Source organism: Sinohyriopsis cumingii, chromosome 19, assembly GCF_028554795.1.
Source record: "Sinohyriopsis cumingii isolate HCF-2022 chromosome 19, ASM2855479v2, whole genome shotgun sequence".
Taxonomy (NCBI): Eukaryota; Metazoa; Mollusca; class Bivalvia; order Unionida; family Unionidae; genus Sinohyriopsis; species Sinohyriopsis cumingii.
In genome coordinates, this window is record NC_142979.1 from 53867108 (window position 1) to 53890224 (window position 23117).

At 36.4% G+C, this 23117-nt stretch overlaps 1 protein-coding gene across 2 annotated transcripts in view; it reads left to right on the forward strand.

Annotated features, from left to right (window-relative positions):
- The window catches only part of LOC149775721 (adenosine deaminase domain-containing protein 1-like), a 68563-nt gene that overhangs the window by 30395 nt on the left and 15051 nt on the right, over window positions 1-23117 (forward strand). For both annotated transcript variants that reach the window (XM_089943940.1, XM_089943941.1), the window contains exons 8-11: window positions 3271-3400; window positions 12701-12862; window positions 20011-20120; window positions 21863-22045. In XM_089943940.1, coding sequence (XP_089800066.1) covers window positions 3271-3400; window positions 12701-12862; window positions 20011-20120; window positions 21863-22045 — 585 coding nt within the window. The remainder of the gene's footprint in view (window positions 1-3270; window positions 3401-12700; window positions 12863-20010; window positions 20121-21862; window positions 22046-23117) is intronic.

Below are 23117 nucleotides of genomic sequence, written 5' to 3' on the forward strand. Positions count from 1 at the left end.
AGAAAATGTGGGAGCTGATTTTTTAAGTAGGGTGTAATTAGCAAATCATTTCGTTCGGTCTGAAAATTGGAAGTTTTAATAATGTTTCATTGTTCACATTCCGTGATTGTTCTAAAAGTGATACCACTTTTTTTTTAGGGGGGAGGTATTGTCACGGAATGGTGTAAATGTTGTTAATTAAATACATGTACTCGGGTTTCGTTTCTTTTTCTCTGTACAACGATACCCGAGGGTGATTATAATATGGTCTATGTATTTCGAAATCGTGAGTACGATTCGTCCTGTGCCACACGTGCAAGGTGCCTTTGATAAAGAATAACGAAAATTCTAAAGGTATAAATACGTTACTACATGTAAAGGACCTTTACAATACTAATGGTTTTGTCAGCAAGCGTCCTGCTAAAAGGATTCGCACAACTCCAGCTGTAGGGGTAGGTAATGTTTTGGGTTTTAAGTGATAACTAGTGTATTACCATATTTGCCTTTGCATGTTTGTTATAGTTTTCTTTACATACCATTATGCGTGCATTTTTTATTCTTGTTGCGATGTAGATTTGTATTGGTAATGTAAAGCTACATTTTTTAAAAGAATTGTTTACTATTGTCTTATCAAGTAGGGTTAGGTTTACTATTGAACCTCTGTTTTGTAATTGCCATTATAATATAATCTTTTTAACTTACCATGTATAACGTCCTTACGTTATGTCTGTATCAAGTGTAGTACACTGTATCGGGTATATTTTCAGCTGAGTTTTTGATGGTAGGAATATCCGGGGTGTCCGGTGTTGTCAGAGTGTAGAAACGTCCGTGTGTCCGGAGCGTTTAAGGTGCCGGAGCGTCTAATGTCTAGCGTCCGGAGTGTCCAGAGGGACTAAGGTAACCCAGCTGTAGAGCTGTCAAAGGACCAGGGGGTCCGGAGGGTTTAATATTTCAAGTGTCCGGAGGGTCTAATATTTCAAGTGATCATAGTATTCCGAGGGTCCGGAGTCTATATTGGTTGTGAAATTGATTCAGAGGAGCTGTGGAGCGGATATGGTGCACGGGTGACAGAGTGCATCTCCACACATGTATTTTTAGCTGTATGCTAATTTTGGGTTAGTAAGACCCAGTGTATTATTCAGGACTGGAAGGATAGATTGTATATCCGTTCTTGTTTAGTGACAATTTCGCTACCTGAGCGAATACATTTTTTTACTATGTGTAAAGACTTACATTGTTTACTATTTGAGTGAACTATATTCATCTTTCCATTATTGAATCATTTGTGAAATCATTTATCCTGTGTTTTAGGGTTACTGAACTAAATTTATTTGTATATTTTTTCCATCTTTGAAACTGTGTGTTTTTTTGTTAAATAGATCCAATATTTGGATTATAAATACGCACACATCTTCATAATCCACTACTCACATAAATCGCTACATTAAACCATATATCTGTGTCGTCAAAACGTGTTCTGTTGTTAATCCGAAATATCCCACCCGGTTATCTTGTTACACCATTCAGGAGAATTTGTGAGGAGACTTTCAGTATGTTCATCGTGGTTGCCATATTGAATGTCTTCATTTTGAGCCAACCAGACATCATAAGTCTTTTAATTTTGTGTTTTAGCTATTCATGAAGGAATTATTACACTAGATATTTATTGTATATGTATTAATACCTTACCTGTACAAAAAAAGTTTACTCTGACATTTCACATTTTACAGCTTAGACTAAGGTTTTTCTTTAGCTCATGACTGCATGGGTATTTTGCGTTCTATATACAAACTGTCTTATCTGGAATCCTTAAACTTGATGATAGGTTGCATAGCATTACTCCCTCATTTCAGAAGTGGCTTATTATGGCTTGTAGTTTATGCTTCACTGACGAGTTAAATTTTATTAGCTATATATTTCTCTGGCACAGTTCAGTCTAGGATTATGAATTTTGGTGATGATATGCATTTCTGCTAGTGCTACACCATTCCATCGTTCTAATCTCATCATAATCTTTGATTAATCTTCCACTGACTTTGGGTATATTTTTGCATTTAGCTAATTACAATACAGGTTTCTGGCATTTTTTGAACATACTATTCCACCTAGAACCATGAAACTTAGTGAGACGATGCATAAGTCATATACTCTTATTGCATAAAGAAGTCTCTGTGACCTTTATCTCATGCTTTAATGTCTTGGTTCACATTTTGTTTTAAAGTTATTCTGTTGTCTGCAGCTTATGTATAAATTATGAAACTTGATAATTGATAATAGCATGTCTATTAGTACTTCACCCTTCCTACCAAAGAAGGTCATTTTGATCAACATTTTATGCTTTATTAAAACTACACAGAAAATCTTTTCTGACTAGGCTGTTTGGGAGCAGGATGATGTTTTTGATTCTGTGGTAAACTTTCTATATTAATGAATATGCATTGTACATTATAATAGGTTACCTTTGACAGATTAGCTGTGTATTATGTATGCGAATGGGTACAGGAATTAGATGAGTGCATGCATTTAATTTAAGGCTTCAGACTTCTAATCAAAGTAGTGAGTGATGCATAAACTGCGTTTAATAATGGTCATGCAGACTGTGACTCCAGTGTTACTCAAGGTTTGTGACTTTCATCCAGTAAAATCTGGCTTCTAAGTGTGGACTGTGATAATAGCTTTTGAATTAATTACAGTCCAGGGAGTAAAATACCCGGTTAAACTATTATCATGAGCATGGCTATATCATAAATGGCATTATTGTAACCCCATTGTTTGTAACAGAGCATGGCTATATCATAAATGGCATTATTGTAACCCCATTACTTGTAACAGAGCATGGCTATATCATAAATGGCATTATTGTAACCCCATTGCTTGCAACTGAGCATGGCTATATCATAAATGGCATTATTGTAACCCCATTGTTTGTAACAGAGCATGGCTATATCATAAATGGCATTATTGTAACCCCATTGCTTGTAACTGAGCATGGCTATATCATAAATGGCATTATTGTAACCCCATTGCTTGTAACTGAGCTAGCTACATAAAGTTTATAATGAAAGCAAGAATAAAACTTAAATTTTGGAAATGATTAGAATCATCTATCCCAAGATCAGTTTGCTTAATGCCTTTTCTGATTGAAGAGAAGAAAATATCAATATGTTTTTTTATTTACAAATATTTTCTTAATTTGAGCCAGCTTTGCAAAGCATGGAAACTATTTGATTTTGAATGAATTTTATTTTATGTGAGTACCAATATTATATCATATATGTGTTTAACCTTCAGGTGACTCCGAAGCAGAAATTGTGGCCTTGGGGTCAGGAAATATGTGTTTATCAGGGGAGATGTTAAAGACCAATGGTAGAACACTGATTGATTGTTATGCTGTCGCAATTGCCAGGAGAGCCTTACTTAAGTAAGTTACTCTGGAAAATAAAAATAGCCTCACTTGATAGTAACTCAGTGTCAGCTTGCTATTAAAGCCAGTTCACATATGATGTTGGTTTATCTATGAGTATAATATTGATAAAATAGCCTGCATTTGCACCTTCATCACCCACATTTAATTAACACGATGGGCCATATTCTCCCCCCTCCCAATTTATTTGCCCATCATAAGACATTTCAGTCAATCAACCATCTATCCATTTGTTTATATTTGCTTATCAGGCTCACGATGTTGTAATTGAGTATAATATTGATAAAATAGCCTGCATTTGCACCTTCATCACCCACATTTAATTAACACGATGGGCCATATTCTCCCCCCTCCCAATTTATTTGCCCATCATAAGACATTTCAGTCAATCAACCATCTATCCATTTGTTTATATTTGCTTATCAGGCTTGCTTTTCCCAAGGTATATATTATCACTAGATTGTTTGTTGTATGCAGTAGCAACATCTCTGCTTCTAGGTCAAGATCATGGTAAGAGAAAATATAATCTTTGACTTGTATCCTTGTCTGGTGTATACATTTTGAAGCACTAATATTTTTGTTAAACTACAACCAGTTGTATATCATGACTTGGACAGTGTCACACATAATAGCCATCCTCCCACAACCCTCAAAGCCAGGGTCACTGCAGGGAAAAATAAAAGTTATATCCATGTCAGATTTGAACTAATCGTATTTTAATAAAACTTTTGCATACAATATATCATCATGGCAGTGTCCCCATTTTGATAGTTATGTCCCATGACTCGGGGTCTTAGTCACAACAAGGGATAAAGTCAGTAATCTGTTTACTTATCCAGGCTTTCGCTTTTTAACCCCTTGTGATATTTTGATGAAGCTTTGCCCTTCTCTAAAACCAAATCATGCAGAAGTAAATTCCCAAGCTCAGAGGTCAAGGTCTTTAGGGGGAGAAAGGACATGAGATTGGCACATTGTGTGCTATTTGTGGTACCCTTGTTTTCTTTTATGGGAACAGCCGTAATATAATTGTGCTTCTTCCAGTAATTTATAAAGTTTTCTGTTTTTTTATGCCTCACCATGAATGTAACAGGGCATATAGTGTTACCCTTGAATCTCCAACCAATAGTGTTTCCCTTGTCTCTGTGACAATAATATAGGGGTATGCAGTGTTACTCTTGTTACTGCAGCCATAAAATAGTAACTCTGTTAAGCTGGTCTCTTGAGTCATAATGTTTGGGGCATATAGCGTTAAACATGTCTTTTCAGTCACAAGATAGTGATGTATAGTCTTTCTTGCCATGCAATAGTGGCATATAGTGTTACCCATGGGTGGACAAGTCTCTAATATTTCCAATGACCTACAGAAGAGAGAATATGGTAGCCCTAAAAAAAATGTTACATTTTCAGTGGATAAACATTCGGATTATAACCATTTAGACCGATAAAATTGTAACGTGTTGAAAGGTTCAGAAAAATGAATTGAAAAGCAGTCAAAGAATATAAAATGGTTTATGTCATGTTTTGATTTTTTGAATTTTTGTTTAACTTTTCTTACATTCAGCACTTAGTTGTCTCAAACTTAATATTGACAATTAATTGAAACTGTTTTTGCCATATATTTATGAAAAAGAACATGAACATGAACCATTACTAATCTGTTTGTTTTTTTCTTTCTATAATTAGAAGAAATATACAGTGTAGCTTAAATTATTAATCAAATGAAATTATGGGGTCCAGTGTGCTATCGTCTGGCCTCGCACTGTGTGGGCTAAGTCTCAGGTTCTGCCAACGTGGCATATAGTGCTATCCTTGTCTCTCCATCCACAAGACAGGAGCATAGAGTGCTACCTTTGTCTCTTCATCCGCAAGACAGGGGTACATAGAGCTACCCTTGTCTCTACAGCGACAAAACAGGCAAATAGGTCTACACTTTTCTCTCCAGCCACAAGACAGGGGCATAGAGTGCTACCTTTGTCTCTGCAGCCACAAGACAGAGGCACATAGTGCTATTATTGTCTCTGCAACCACAAGACAGGGGCATAGAGTGCTACCTTTGTCTCTGCAGCCACAAGACAGGCATATAGTGCTATTATTGTCTCTGCAACCACAAGACAGGGGCATAGAGTGGTACCTTTGTCTCTGCAGCCACAAGACAGGCATATAGTGCTATTATTGTCTCTGCAACCACAAGACAGGGGCATAGTGTGCTACCTTTGTCTCTGCAGCCACAAGACAGGCATATAGTGCTATTATTGTCTCTGCAACCACAAGACAGGGGCATAGAGTGCTACCTTTGTCTCTGCAGCCACAAGACAGGCATATAGTGCTATTATTGTCTCTGATGTCACAGAACAGGGGCGTATAGTGCTACACTTGTTTCTCCAGTTGCAAGAGGTTGAAATTTATACAGACTATACAACATTTTTGCCATAAGATAAGGTACAAAAAGTAGAAAATCCTTTTAAAGAATACATTCTTAGAAAAACACTAAGTAGAATGTAGCAAAATCTTTTAGAAAATATCTTGACATGAAGTAGTTGATGCAAAAATGATACCATATTTCGATCAAATACTGCTTCAAAAAATGGTAAGACATTTAAGAACTTGTGCTAAAATAGCTTGTTAACAGAGTTTGACCAATAGCATCCTAATTCGAAAGCATTTCAGGTTGACAGCAATTATGCAGAGCCACCATTACTAAAGACAGAATAATATTTAAATTGTCCATGCACAGAGACCTTTTAACTTTCAACAAATGGTGCTGATGTGGTTTCTGATATGGATGAAGATATTAAAGCTTGAGAAACCATGAAACAATTATTTTCATAACATATGTGATCATCAGCATTGAAACCAAGAATACATGCTAGTGCCCCAGATTTCTTGGCCAGCTGTTCTCACACAGCCTTGAAAAGTGCTTGAATTTCACTGGTAGTCTTCAAAAGTCTTTAAATTCAACCCAGACTTGAAATTTTCTCAAATGGCCTTTTAAATACTTTCACAGGATCCCCAAATTTCACTGATATTTGAGTTTCCAGATATGTGTATGATATATTTTTATTTGCTTAACATAATGTTACATAATCCCTGGAAAACTCAATGCTATTCAAAGAGCATCTGTCAGACTTTGGCATAAAAAAATTATACAACTTACCCTGCTTGACAAGTACAGTGTGTAAATGTTATATCCATAGGCTTTACGTCCACATAGATAGGATGGGGCTTTTCATTCTTTTTCTGTGGCATTTTGCAGATATTAATATGATCTAGTTCTTGCTTCAACACATGTTTACACTGTGAATGTATCCCTCACTTAAATGCTTGAACCCCTTTTGTCTGCTTTTCAAAGATTAATCAATTTCTCGTATAAAAAACAATAGGGAGACAACTTTTGGAGAAATGTCAGCCATTGTTGCTATAAGGCAGCAACAGAAAGGGTTATTTCCCATACAGGGTGGAGCTACATATGCTGTGCAGAGAGGTCAATTGGCTGCCTGGCTACAATTGGGTCAGGAAAGTAATGGGCCAAAGATAGAAGGCATACTGTTTGTGTTGGCATAAGAATGTAGATCTTGGTTAAAATGGGTCAAAGTACGCTGCAGTTACTGGCCGTCCAGTCATCACTGACTGTTCAGAACGGGAGACCTTTTGAGAAGAAAGTCCAGCCAACTCCGACTCGTTAGGGCAGTATACCCTAACTTTAGGCAGCCCAGTGGGTATAAATCAACCAGCATGTCCAGGCATGGTCTTTGGGCCTAATAAGTCTGGATGCATGGGATTTGTACTGGATCTATTGAATCTAATACATAATAGAACTGCACCATCACTGGCCATCCAGCCATTTCAGCATGTGGACCTTTTTGTTGGATCGGTCCAGCCAGCTATGTTTTAAAGGCATCTTTGTGACAGATCCGTAGGTGTCATAACCTTTCTATGACTGAGATTTCAGTGAAAAATCTGTCTGTCTAGCCAGGCTTTTTTAGCAGTCGGTACTGGTGATAGCCGGACTGTCTTATATACCTCCAGCCTGCAGTCTGGCAGTGCCGGACATCAGTATGTTCACTGCTTGTCCACAAGGGAGAGCTAGCGATGTTTTCATGAGGATGGAATTGAGTCTTCATACCACCAGGAATTTCTTCTCCACAGCTGCAAGTAGATTCAGTTTGGGCCTCAAATACACGGTGAGTGTGACAGAACTCATTCAGTCCACCATCCTTAACATCTTCAGATTGGATCATGAAATGGACTCAAGTTTAGCTCTCAAACCACGTCAAGGACATTTATAGGGTGTTGGCTAATTTGAAATGCCCTCTACCCCTATCACTGTTCTAAAGAGTTGGTAGATCTTGACAAGGAGGAAGAGATGGTCTTAAGGCGACAGATGTCTTCGGTTCAGATCTCCTGACAATTTAAAAATATATAGTAGCTGTTCAAATGTCCACTCGTCTTTCATAAGTTGGGCAAATATGCTTCATGCTTATTGGGATGTCATTGCACTTTCGTCATTGTTGAATTTGGCCTCTTTGGCACCTTTCAGACTCAATGGAGAATCCTGGCAATCGCCACACTTGGGAGGCAACGGCCAGGATTGCTAGGGTCATTGACCAGGGATGCTCATGATACCATGGCCAGTACTTTGACAGGTTCATTCATTTTACTCCTGATATGTTATTAGGACAATGGGTTTTCGTTCACATGGGGAATCCAGCTATTCTTCCCTTGAAGGATACCCGAGGTAGAGGTCAAATGCTCAGCATCCCACCTCCTATTACTTATTCTCCTAATGTAATGTGATTGGGGAATGTATTCGAAGGAGAATGCAAATTTTTAAGTAAATATATTTCTACAAGAATACTTACCCTATCACATTACTTAAAAAATCCTCCCAACCACCCCACTATGCAAGCATTCTCCTTAGTATCTCACTCAGCTAAAAAGTAGCACCATCTGGCAGTGCCAAGGGATGGTAATAGGCAAGAGTTATTGCCCTTTGTTGAAATAGGCAGAAAAAGAATTTTTGTCTTTTAGTAGGGCTGGAATCGCAAGGTAGCAGGCTAATATTCCTAATGTTATGTGATTGTGTAAGTATTCTTGGGGAAACATAATTTACTTAAAAATTGACTTTCATAGACGAAATAAAAATTTTGTGTTTCTTGTTCAGGCAGTGTCGATACCAAAATTCAGAAATAGATGATGATATGCATCTCTGCTACTACCACACATAAAAAAGAAACTGTTGATGATCTACATTTAATCTTTGCTATGTTAAAGTTTTTATGTTTAGCAAAAATAAATGTGTGTTTTCTATTTTGCTGGTTTTAAAATTAGGGTATGTAGGTATGGTTTTCTTTAAATATTATATAATAACAATTATTTGTGTGTGTGTGTATATATATATATATATATATATATATATATATATATATATATATATATATATGTGTGTGTGTGTGTGTGTGTGTATGTATTAAGCATATCAAGTACTGGGCAAAACTAGCTCAATTAAAAGTACAGATGAACTGTGGGATTTTTTTACCCTGGGGAAAAAGTGCTAACATCAGCAACAAAAAATAAGGACATTGAGCCGACCAGAATCACACACCTTTTTGGGGCCATAGTTCCTATCTACATGATGTTTTGGTATATTACATGCATTGTGTCGTACAGAGAATCATGAAAAATATTTATAGGATGAATCTTGATTAAGTATTACACCCTCGTAGCAAATTATGTTGACCTATATATCTGATGATTTGATGACTTTGTTGATATTGTTTGTTCGTACATGATTTATTGGATACTGTTTATGTTTTAATATGAAACATGATAATTCAAGGCATCTGTTAGTACTACACCCTAGCAACCAATAAATGTGACTGTGACCTACATTTTATGCATTGCTAACATAGGTTAGGTATTTATTCTAGCTCATGAGAATATAGTTTTTTATGCTGTGTACAGCCCTCTATCACCAGTACAGTTGAATATAAATAAGTTTATTTAATGGTAAACTTTCCATATTAATTACTTTTCAAAGTTGGAAAACAATGCAAAGAAAATAATAGTTTCCCACCATTTAACATAAGCAAGGAAATATATACACCAAGGCAAACATGCGACACCTGTAGAACAATAAGTTCCTTTTGGCACAGAGAAGAAATAATATCAAACATAATGTAAAGGTCTATAGGAAATGAACAAAATAACTAGGAGTAACATGTTTTTAGGAAAGATCTATCTTTTAAGAAAATGCAATCAGTATTTGATGTAAGCTCTTTGCTTGGTAGCGGTAAGCTGTTTGGGATGAAAGTTATCTAAGCCATTGAAGAATATTGGGTTTCTTCTGGTACTCTCTGTGATCCATAGCAGTGCATTATTTGTTTCTAGCTTAACATCCTGGATAATTGCCATGATGAGATAATATTTATGTTACAAGGAATGTTGGTGGAAAGTGTGCATGTACTGGTGACACTTGACTTGCACCATACATGCGCTCTTGAGGTTATGGCAACTGTCAAAGTAATTGTGCTCTTTCAGTGAGTGATAAGATACTTCTATGCACATACATGAGTTGCTGTGCTTAAGTTGCAACATATGGTGATGGCACAGAAATTAGCACGTTGAACAGTACATCTTCATTATAAATGGTGTTGAAATGAAAGTGCATAAATCATATTGGCATATAGTGAGCATCACCTGTATGTATTATGTATATATGTGACGCAGGGATGCTGCCAGGGTACATGATTGCATGAATTGTGCAAAGCATATATATGAATTCATTCACCTGGAGTCTGGAGTACAGGGATGCACAAGAACTCCTGCAAAGTTAGTTTAAAGTCACACACATGAAAATATTGTATGCTGTGCAGTATAGAATGTTTATTTAACTGTTCAACCGTAAACTGCTTGTCATGACACATAGAGCTTGTTGCAGTGTGTCTGGGTTCTTCAGCTTGACATGAATGGTTGTTAAACTTAATTTGATTGGCACATTAAGTATTATGTTATATTTTCAACCTTGCATCAGGGAGGTTTTACAGATGCATGTTTAAAATGTGGGCCACCTAGAAAAACTTAAAATGGCTGAATCCCAGCATGGTTCATCTTCATATGATGATTTTTTTCAGCAGATACTGGCTGATATCATTGATGATGACAATGAATATTTAATTTATGTAGTATATCCGATTACTGGGGCTTGGAACGTGTCAGTGGAGATGCAAGTGAGTAATTTTGAGCCAATAAGTGGTGTCAAATATGAGTCTCACGTGCATGCTGGATGGACAATAATAGATGGTATGCCGGTAAACCCTCCTTTCAGTGATATTTTGAAATTAAATATAGAAATAACAGAATACCAAGCCTAATTAAATACGCTTTGAAAGTAGAGTGCAGTTTTATGGGCCTTTATTAAAGATTAAGAATAACTGAAATAATAGAAATTAGAATGAAAAAATTGAAATTATGTAATTAAGATATTTTGTCAAAACCTCTGTCTAAACTAGCAAACTGTGGAATTGATGGGCTTAAAACCATAAAACAGCAATATAGAACATCTAAGAAATATGGAGTAGTAGTCAGTAAAACACTTATACAAGAAAGTGAAACTTTAGCATGGCAGAGATTACTTTAGTAAAACATTCAGTTTTGGAGCAGAAGTAAGATAGTATCTGTGAGCTCTGGAAAATTGTACATAACAACAAAAAAGATCAGTTTCCCAACTTATTCAAGCTGACAGAGCAAGCTGTGTCTATGCCTCTTCTGACAGCAGATTGAAAGGATGGTTCTTAGCACATAACAATATTCATACACAGATTAAAGACAGAAACAATGAATATATTAATGCTTAAACAGATAGAGGTGATATCTTTTAAAGATTTTGATTTCAGTATAGCTCTAACAGTGGAGCAAGAAGAAAGAAAGAAGGAAATAGTGTTAGGTAAATAATGAACTATGGCCATTTCCTTCATCTGACTCCTTCTTTGCTGCTCCCCACTTATTTTTGTGATAAAGGAAAAGGAGTGCCCCTACACCCCCCACCCCCGATTAAATCCCGGCAGTGTCTCTATTACTGTACCAGGGTCCAGTGGTACATCAGCACAGTAGTATTCTCACCATGCTGTAGTAAATTTAAAAAAAGTTGATACAAATAACAAAGAAAATAAAATACTTAAACCTTAGAAGATCCCCCCCTCAAATAAAATGCTAGGAAGATAAGCTTTGTGGAAATGATCAAAGGCAAAGCCCCAGAAAACAGAAAATTGGACACAAAATAAACATCCAGGAAGATAGACCCTTCCCATTGAAACCCAGTCACCAAGTACTGCATGATACATTATAGATGGCAAAATATATACAGAATTGCAAGTTTAGAAAAAAAACCCTATCAAATATAAAACTGAAGTTGTTGTTGTAGGGTTTAACGCCATTTTTCAGCACACCATAGGCTATACATGGCGGCCAGTATTATTGGTGGAGGAAGAACCCGGGAAAACCCAGGAAAGAACCACCGACCCTCGAGAAGCTACTGGCAAGCTTTCTCACGTACCCACATTAGCTGAATCTGAGACTCGAACCCACGCAGGCAGAGGTGAGATGGCAGTGATCCGTAACAGAGAGCACTTTAGACCACTTGGCCACTTGGGGCCCCCTAAAACTGAAGTACTGCAAGGTTAAAGATCAAAGGTAAAGACGTGATAATACAAAAAAATTATTATGAAAGTAATGATAATAATAACTTTAACAATAATAGTGAATTGTCACTAAAAGAGATTCAGACTGAGCAAAAAGAAACTTGTGACTGGTAAGTTAAACCAAATATTTTGGGGACTGGAGTCTTTCATTTAAGTCCTATTTACCATGCATTTTCACTGTATCCACTAATTCTCCATTTGGCAGTATTTGTGGTCAGTTCCTGATCAGCTCATCAATGATCTGACTTTCTGGGCAGCGTTTCCAAGGATTGCCTGAGTTCAAATGGATGGCAAATTTTGAGTTGACCTTGTTTCTGGTGTGCCTTTTGTGATTGTTCATTCTTTTTCTGTGCATTCCTCCTTCTTTAAGTTCAGTTCTTTACATATATATTATTGTACTATGATTAAAGTTCAGCTATTCTTATATATTTACTTTGACTACATTAGTATCAACATTTTGAAGATTTTGTGCATAAGATTATGAAAATCATTTGCATCACATAATGCTGATTGAGACATGGTGTTTCATAACACCCTTATATATCTTTGGATGCAGATGGAAACCAATTGGTTTACATTTTACAATTTCTTTAAATTTCAGGTATTTCCACAAAGAACTTAAAAGCTATATTGAAGGAAGTAAGGTGTTGTCAATATTTGAAGAAACAGAACAGCCAGATCATTTCAGATTGAAGCCTTATGTTACCTTTCACTTATTCCTGAGTCAGCCACCTCCAGGAGACTACAGGGAGTGTCTAGATATGTAAGTACTGTGATTAGTAGCTTAGAAAACAGAATGATCTGCCCTCAAATAAGCAAAATTATTTATACTTTTTTTTTCTTTCTTGGAATACATCACCCAACTATAATATGGAAGGAGACAATTCATTGTGTTGCCAACCGAGCACTTCCAAATGAAAATGAATGTTAGTCATGTCTTTTAGCTTGTTTTAGCAATGAAAATGCTAAACAGTGATCATCTTGCCATGGACGTCAGACAAGAGATTTTTTCCATTTGATCAGGCATTGATGCCAAATCCTGTAAATCATCATGCCTGGTTAACATGATCTCTCAGATACTTTCCATTTTTTGTGCCTTTTCATCAGCTCAGCAATACTTGGGATTCTTGTTATCAAAGGACAGACTACTTCATCCTTTTTCTTAATAAATTTCATTATATCATCATCGATAAATAGTTTGCATTTCATTTACCTACTTTGTGACAAGATATGATAAACTCGTTGACATGGCCAATAGTGCTTTTAAGTTATGTTCAGTACTCAGAGAGATGCTTTCCTTTCCACATTTAAACTGCTACAGAGTCTCCTCAAGGCCATCCATAAATCTCAGCCTTGATCTTACAGCCTCTTTTTTCACAGCCACATAAAAGAGGTCATGAAACAGTTTGGCAAAGAGACATACCATATCTAGTTCCTTGGCAAGAGACAAGTTTTCCAGAGCAATTATTTGATGACAAAACACGGAGCTGGTTTCCGCTGGTTTTTCTCCTATTCAGCTTTTCCCCAAACCATTCCAGATGTTTGTTGACACCCCACCCAGCCCTCAAGGGTTTGCCTTGCTACCGACTTGCACAGAAACAGAACAGTTTCCTGTAACTGGAAATTGACACCCTCCTCAAGAAATTGTGTGAAAAGATCCATCACTGCAGAAACTCATATTCTGCTCCCAGACTTTACTGTCTCCCAAGGTGAGTGGCAAGCTCCATCCAGCCAAGAATCTAAGTCTGTCACTAATATATTTGAGCAACCAGATTCAGAATGAATACCACAACACTGGTCTTAAATGCTATACAGGAAGGAGATTTTGCAGTCAATCTAGACCTCCAACAGCACTTATATATTTCAGTTAAGATTTTGGGAGAAGTTCCTGAGGCTCACTTTCAAGAAACACTGTGTTCAGGGCATTTCCATTTCAGTCTCCATGTTAGCTCTTCATAAGAAATAGAGACACAGTCATGTCTGATTACACAGCCACATCCATGACATTAAAACAACCTTGTGACATTATCCGAAAGCATACTGTAAACAATCTTGTGTAAGAGGACATGAAATCCCATGTTGGGCTCTTGCTTTAGCATGGATTCCTTGTCAGCAAGGGCAAATCTAATCTCATTCCATCCCTACACTTAATTCATATGACTATGGAATTCAGGATTTCTTTTAATTGAGTTCATCTCCCTCAAGAACATGTCATGAAGACCATCTTGATGATGGCCTTCATCCACTCCAGTCAAATTTCATCTGTTCACCTCATGGGTTTTGTTAGTGCCACTGCAGATCCTATTGTTTTGAACCTTTGGTTGGTGAGATCCATGCAGATTATGTTTCTGTCCCAGATCCAAAAGCCTCAGTACTCTGCACTCTTTCACGTAACTAGAATAGTTTTCTTGGACACACCTTTACCCAAATTCTTCAGATTCCCTAGGTCATTCAGTAAACAAAGGAATCTGTACACAGACTAATTTGGATTGCTTGCTTCAAATGGGAAATAGTTATGGATCAGCAACCTAAAAAAATCTATCAAATTCAGGAAAATCCTGCCTTCAGTCACAGCCCAGAAATGCTGAACTTTCACACCAATGATCAAGGTTGAGGACAGAAGTGCTCAAGAAAGAAGTCATACCACTTTGAAATTCAGTGAGTGGAAGCAGAGAGTTTTCTTCCATTGGTGGAAGCAGAGAAACATCCCTTCCTTTAGAGCCTCAATATTACAAATAACTAACTCCTGTAGTTTTTTTCAATGTTAGCCCCAGTCATAATCAGAGGCTACTGTTCTATGCTTTTAGACCAATTATACCATCATAGAAGGAAGACCATATGCCAAAACAAAGTTTTACAATTGTGGAAGGGAGAACATAGGCTAGTACAAAAACTTATCTAATCTATGCCTTCAGTACAAATACAAGTCACTGTGAACCATACTTTATGCTTCACCAACTTGGGTCTAGTCTCATGTACTGTTCTTGCCAGAATCACATAACTGGATGAATGTATGCATCTGTGTTAGTACCTCATCATTAAAAAACGAAAATATGGAAATTCACGACGACCAACATTTTACTGCCTTATGCTATGGTTTAGTATTTAGCCCTTGGTCTCATATGTTTTTAATGTGTGTATATTGTTTTGACTCTATGGTCTTAAACTAAGTAGCAGAAAAGAATGAAAATCATCAAGTTTTGTAAAATTCAACAAATAATTTATTTCTCTGAAATACAAAGTGAAAATTTATTAAAGAACTTACAGTGTTGTGAATTAAATCCCAGATAGTCCTAAAAATTATATGACAAGTCAAAAAATAGAGAGTATTCTGAATCAATTCCAGTGGTCTTCTAAATGAATTTCAACCTTGAAAATGATGTTGCCCTAGTAGTCTCAGATGTGCGTGTGTGTGTGTGTGTGTGTGTGTGTGTGCGTGATTTCGATTTTTAAATTAGTTTTAACAATTTTTCAGTCATATCGCTATGATGTCTGCAGTGTGACAGTGTATAGTGACGTCTAGCACTGGGGCATCATGCTGCAGACATGTAGCATAATGTCCCACCCAGTCACATTATCCTGACACCAGGCTGACCAGTCCTAACACTAACCTCTTAATGTGCTAAGCGCCAAGCGAAGCAGCTGTTAGTACCTATTTTGTAAGTCTTTGGTATGACTCGGCCAGGGATCGAACCCGCGACCTCCCACATCCAAGGCGGATGCTCTAACCACTAGGCCACTGGAGTGGTAATGTGCCAGCAGTCTTCATGTATCACAATGGTATGATCCAAAATGTCCTTAAATGAATTCCCAGTAATTCCAAAATAGTGATTTAGTACTGAATCAGTGAGCTCATTGTGATTCCAATGAATAATTTAAATAAATAAATTAAATCCTCATGGCTGTACCAAGAATTCAGACTTAGGTTAACATGTTTACCTACAATGAATTTTAATCTATTAGATAAATATTAGCTATTTAATATGTTGTTTATAATTTAAAAAAATTACATTAGTAATGTAGGCCCAACTTCTACCCTCAGTTACGGATGAAGGTCAATCACACAATACAAATTAAATATATATGATATACTGTTGCTCATCAGACTTGATGATATAGTGTGGTCCATGTTTCATCTTTCACCTACATTAAATTTTTGATATTTTAACTGTTCTGGCTTGAATTAATAAACCAGATGAAATTATACCTCTTGCTTGGACAAGAAAAGGTTACTTGACATAACGTTTCTAATTTTACTGGTTTTGGTAAAGTTTTTGTATTAACTCATTACCACTTAGGTTTTCTGCATTCAGTACACATAATGTCCAACCTGGAATCGTCTTGATGAGCACTACTCCATGATTTAAGTGGTAGGTCATTATGGTCTATATATTTTACACTTCACTGATTTGAGTTATATTCTGTTTTTACACTTCACTGATTTGAGTTATATTCTGTTTTTACACTTCACTGATTTGAGTCATATTCTGTTTTTTATGTTTATTCCTCAGGCACTGTTCATGTTAGAATCATGAAATTGGAGATAATATACATCTCTGTTACTACCTCAGCTCTACAATAGAAGTTCATTGTGTCCTATATTTTGTCTTTTCTGGCTTAGATTAATTTTCTTGATATCTGCACAACTTTAGTACTGTTCAGCCTAGAATCATTATGTTGATGAATGGATGTATTATGATAAGTTCAGATTATTTTGCAACAAGACATCTCTGATCTTTTTTCATATTTCAGTTACATTTTTAAAATGTTTTTTATGTTCATTTATTGGTTGCTGTTTATGTTCAAGTCATGAAACATGATAATTGCATCTTTACACCATTACAGTTAAAGATGCCAATGAACTACATTTTAAGCTTTGCTTATACAAGCTAATCGTTTGTGATTCTTCCATGCTATATACATTTGAACCTACTCAAAAGCCTCTTCATGACCAGTGCAGCTGGAATTATGAATACAATATTTTAAATTTAATTATAAATTTTCCATAGTTATGAAGATGCATTGTATATTATGGTAGATTACCCCCCAATATTTTAGTTGTGTATTGTATCTGGAAATGAGAATAGGAATTAGTGGCTAATCAAGGTAATTATTGTTGTATGAATTATGCATGACTAGTTAATGTCACTCAAAGGTTTCCCATAGTGTTACTTTGAACCAGTAAACTCTGGCTTCTGTGGATGGATAATGGTAATAAATTTTAAGAGCAGTTATTTAAAATAATGCAAAAACAGTATTAATCTCTAGTTTTTATATTCCTGCCATAAGGTTGGGCATATTATGGTATGATGTCTGTCCATCTACCTGTCCATCTGTCTGTCTGTTACCAATTGTTTTCTGCACAAAACCCACCAAGTTAGGCATCATCTACATTTACCAAACTTTGCAGATGGCTTGCACTTAGACTTAAGAGAAACCCCATCGATTCCAGGGTCAAAGGCTTATTGGTTATGGTAAATTTGCTGAAAGAAGAAAAATAGTTTCTGCATAAGAACTCAAGGTCACTATCATCTATAGTTACCAAATTTTGGTTTCATAGCTTACACTTGGGGCACAGAAAAACTCAATCAGCTTTGGGTTGAAAGGTCAAGGCCACTGTGACAGAAATAAAAATTGTTTCCACAGAATGACAGTAGTTCTACATTGCATACTGCGACCAAACTCTTTGGATGGATTGCACCAGGGTATGGTAGAAGCATACAAGTTTTTGGGGTTAAAGGTCATGGTCATGTTGACTGAAAGTAGATGAGTGGTTCTGCAAAAGTTTCAGTTACATTCTTAGAGGACTAGTAACTCAGGGGTGAGCATCTATTGTATCATTCACATTAAAGGTATCAACTAATTTTAATTACACTTATCAACTCATTCCAATACCTTTACATTCATAGCACAGAAAAGAACATTTTTTTTTTGTAATATATCATTTTGTAGTGAAGAAAACTTTAGTTCAGACTAATTTCTGCATTATTATTAATGTTTATTATGGCTTCTTGAGACTACTAAAAGCTTTGATAATTTACACTCTGGTTTACTAAAGGGGAAAGCTGTGTAAGAATTGACTAAGAATATTATGTAGTCTTTATGTTGAATAACGTGAAGCATCCATGATGAGCACCAGCAAACGTCAGAATTTCTTTACTTATTTAATTATGTGCAACAGAAAGATTTTGCTTTAAGAAGAACATATTTGTTATAAAAACCATGACCAAGTTTATAGATATATTTAAGGAGAATAATTGTTAAGACCTTGACCACATTTATCATTTGAATATTTCAAAGCAAGTTTGATATACCTGGTTAAAAAGAGTTTGACAGTTGTTAGTATTGCCAATTTAAGTGTCTGAAGCATTTTTCATTTACATGTTATCACATCTATTGTTCATTATTTGATCTATTTAGCATGATTACACACAAATCATTTCAAGGTATATTTTTGTATTGTTAGGTTTTATTAAAGAAAAATAACCTACAAAATCACCTTATATGTCATCCTCCTAAAACCTTTCATATGAAATTACCTACAGGAAGAAAACTAATGACCTTGAAAATATACAAATTCTGAGATATTTAGTACTCCATCCAGGCTGATCAGAACCAACCAACTTCTGGTCACAAGTCAAGTGCCTTACCCACTGAGCCACCACAGCACCCATGGGTGAGGATGTCAGTGGTTTCCAAGTATTTACTGAAAAGGTGGGTTCCTAGGTGGGTAGGGACAGACTTAGGAGTCAATGCTGGCTGCACAGATTAACACCTCTTGTTGTTGTTGTGGGGTTTAACGCCATTTTTCAGCACACGATAGGCTATGCATGGCGGCCAGTATTAATGGTGGAGGAAGAACCTGGGAAAACCCCGGGAAGAACCACTGACCCTCGAGAAGCTACTGGCAAGCTTTCTCACATACCCACATTGGCCGAATCCTAGACTCGAGTGATATCAAGTCCATTTTGGTCTCATGTTGAATAGAGTTCTTGTCCTTGACTGTTAAAGTGTTCATTGTATAAAATATTGCATAATTTTTACAGTATTCAAGTTCTGTTTTGGTACATTCTTCTAACATGTTTACTGCAAACTCAGAAATAGTCATTTAAGATTTAATTGCAGTTTGTTGGTTTTTTATGGATTGATAAGAACTGTTTCAAGATTAAAGCCAACAAAACTATAGTTTGTTAATAGGGTGTTAAATTAAACAGTGTGACCCCATACAACTTTATTCCCCCTCCCCAAATTGTCCATTAGTACAAAACTGCAAAGTTTTTATCCTTATGAATATTTCAGTTTATATTAATAATGGGCACTAATGTTTAAATTATATTTCATGTACAGGCTGATGTGCATCATAGTTTGCTCAGAAATAATTTAAAAGTTAAACTGTTTTAATTGCAAAACATGCTGCCATGAAATATAATCTACACTCAGAGTGACTTATGAACTCTTCAAGAATTTTTGTATTGGCAGCTTAAATGTTATCCAGGATAGTGACCCTCTAGGTTACACCACCAAAATGACCAACAAGATTTATATTTTATCAACTCTTTTTCTTAATGGAGTCTCAAGTATTAGATCATAATGGATTTTTTTCTCTCTATGAAATTCACTTCTGTAATTCACTATTAACCTACACAGAAGTTTATAACCAGTGCCAAAAATGCCTCTTGTTATGGTACTTGAACAGATCTGTCCACCCCTGACTCCAGCATGAACATTGAATGCCCAACACACTAATTTTTTGTGTGCAGAAATCTTATGTTGGGTAATTCAATTTTGTGTGAAGACATTTTATGCCAGGTAATTCAATTTTTAATTTAAACAGCCATGAAATAAATGAAAATGTTTACCTATTGAGCACAAATTAATTCATAATAAATTTCCTCATTTGTTAACTTTCAGCCCATATGCAAGCCGAACACAAGAACAAGAGATGTTGATCGAGTTGGGTGCTCACTTCCCTGCATTCAACGATGAGCTTCCTGGATGGTTTTCAGTCAAGAATGAAGAGGGTACGTTCAATGGTTACTCTATTTTAAGTTCCTTATTATACTTCTATCCCTCAGGCAATGTGAATATGATCATTTATATCATGGATTAGTTTCAGTTTACCTGTATAATGACTGCTTTATTTGTTATGCTGGATTATAGTTCTTGACTGGTGAGAATTAATTAGGATGTGGTTTCACATTATTAAATAGCATTCTTATGTTCCACCATGTCAGTCATGGAGCATGTAGTGTTTATGTTTCACAATGACAGTGTTAGGACATAGTTTTATGCCAGACCATGTAAGTGGTAAGACACGTTATGTTTATGTCCCATTGTGACATTGGTAAGGCAAGACATGTTTATGCCCCACCATGACAGTAGTAGGCAAGTAGTGTTTATGCATCAACCATGACAGTGGTAAGGAAAGTTACAATTATGCCCCACAATGACAGTCATTTGGCAAGTAGTGTCTTTGCCTCACAGTGACAGTTGTAAGGCAAGTTATGTTCATGTCCCACCATGACAATAGTTGGGCAAGTTACATACATGCCAACCATTATGCTTTTGGTGTAATCCTTATGCTTTTTTTCACTAAATTACGCTTTATGCATAAATGTATTTAGATTACGTATTTTCAGTATATCCCTCTCCCAAAAAATTAATAATTTGTTTTCTCATTTTTATCAACATCCCATTAATCTTTCAAACCGTATTCTAGAAAAGACAGCTTCTACACAACTACGACATAAGAGTAGACTTGTCCATAGACTTGCATGCACTTTCCTAACAGTATTATGTTCTATTTATAGCAGCTGCCCGATTTCCAAGAAACATGCTGGTTTCTACTTAAACTTTTGACCTCAGTTTCTATTTATAGCAGCTGTATGACTTAGGAGATTCTTTGTGGCCTAGTGGTTAGAGCGTCCGCCTCGGATGCAGGAAGTTGTGGGTTTGATCCCTGGTCGAGTCATACCAAAGACGTATAAAAATGGTACTAACAGCTGCCTTGCTTGGCGCCCATCTTTAAGAGGTTAGTGTTAGGACTGGTTGGCCTGTTGTCAGGATAATGTGACTGGGTGGGACATCATCTACAGAGTACTGTGTTATCTTCTTTAAATAGGACTTAAATATTTATAAATATTGTGAATTTCATTTTCAAAGAATTCCAAGGTCAGTTATGAGATATGTGACTGCTCTGGTGGCCAAATTGGTTAGAGCATCCACCTTGGATGCAGGACCCCAACCGAGTCTTACCCAAGACTTATAAAAATGGTACTACCAGCTGCGTTGCTTTGCACTTATCATTAAGAGGTTTGTGTTAGGACTGGTTGGCTTTATGTCAGGATAATGTGACTGGGTGGGACATCATGCTACATGTCTGCGGCATGATGCCTCAGTGTTAGACACCACTATAAACTGCCACACTGCAGACATCATAGAGATATGACTGAATTTTATTTTAAAGCTATGTATTTATAAAAGAATAACACACACATAAGATATGCTTTTAGTTTATTTATGCATATATATTGTATACCCAACAGTGTACACCTTCACTTAACAGACAGTTTCAAGTAATAAGTGCAGATCTTGATCTACCAGCACATTATGCAACAGTAGGTATGGGTCTACGTTGTTTGCATCATGTTAGGGTGAATATGGATAAAACCAATTTAAAATTCTTCAACAAGACACATGATGGAAACATGACTGTTAACCACTTGTAAATGTCTTGGATGTTTCCACTTTTTGCCCATTTCAGGTGTGGTGGATCCAGTTGATGAGGATCAGATTCCCCAACAGAAGTTACAGGACATAGAGAGTGGCCAGGAGTTATATGTGATGTCCTGTAGTGATAAACTTCTTCAGTGGAATGTAGTAGGACTTCAGGGTGCACTCTTCAGTAACTTTCTTGAACCTATATATCTCAAATCAGTCATTTTAGGTGAGTAATCCGAATTATCTTGCAATAAACCAATTAGAATTCACGATAATTAGTATTTATCCTTCTAGTTCCAGACTTTATTTACTACTGCAGTAAATCCAGACTTGAAAGACCACCATTTAAAAAAATCACTTGTCTGCTCTTTCATGTCTATATCAGATGTGTTATGTATGGGATGACCACTAATGAGAGACCATATGTCCTGAGATACCACTTTTGTTGGTACAAGTGGTGATCTTTGGCCTTGGCATTAAATAATCCTTGGTATGTTGTTATGCAGTGAAAGACAGTCATCGGTCATCCAGCTTATCCAGTTGTTAATGAAACTCAGCGGTAGACTGGTAGCCATCCAGGAGATATACCTCATCCTTGTAGGCCACAAGTAGGCCAGGACAACGTTGACCTTCTAAGGTCATATATGGAGACAATGTATATTGTTCAACCTTTATTTTGAACATTTATGAGTAGATTAAAATCCATTTCTTTTTAAATGTTACCAGCTGATAATACTTTAGGACTGCATCCACTACCTTGAAAATCCAGTTGTCTTAGGCTTGTTTTAGCACAAAAAGTGCTACAAAGTGATATTTCAAGCCACATAGCATATTAAATTTGGTACCATTATTTAGCTGAGACATTTGACTTTGTATGCCTACACAAAATTTGAGTTGCTATCTACCTTCAATGCCAGACCATTTCCCCATGCTATTACAACCAGGCACTGACTATGGCAACAACCTGTATCCAAGTGCAAGTACCAGTACCAGACTGAACATAATACACTTTGTGAATGCCTGTAGATAACTGAATCCAAACATGTTCAGAGCCATTGTTCACTTACCTGCACAACCTGTTTTGCCAGTTGTGTCATCAACACTTTTACACAGAATCTGAGAGTACTGCCTCAGCAACTCATGGATATTGCAAGTTGTTTGCAGGGCTTTCAAAACATTTTCAGCACCTCTATCCCATTGTTAAGGACTGTCTTCACTATATATGTCCCATGAGACTAATTCGTAGCAGACATTCTGCATCAAGAATCGACACTCTCCTTGCAATAAGGGTAGTAGAT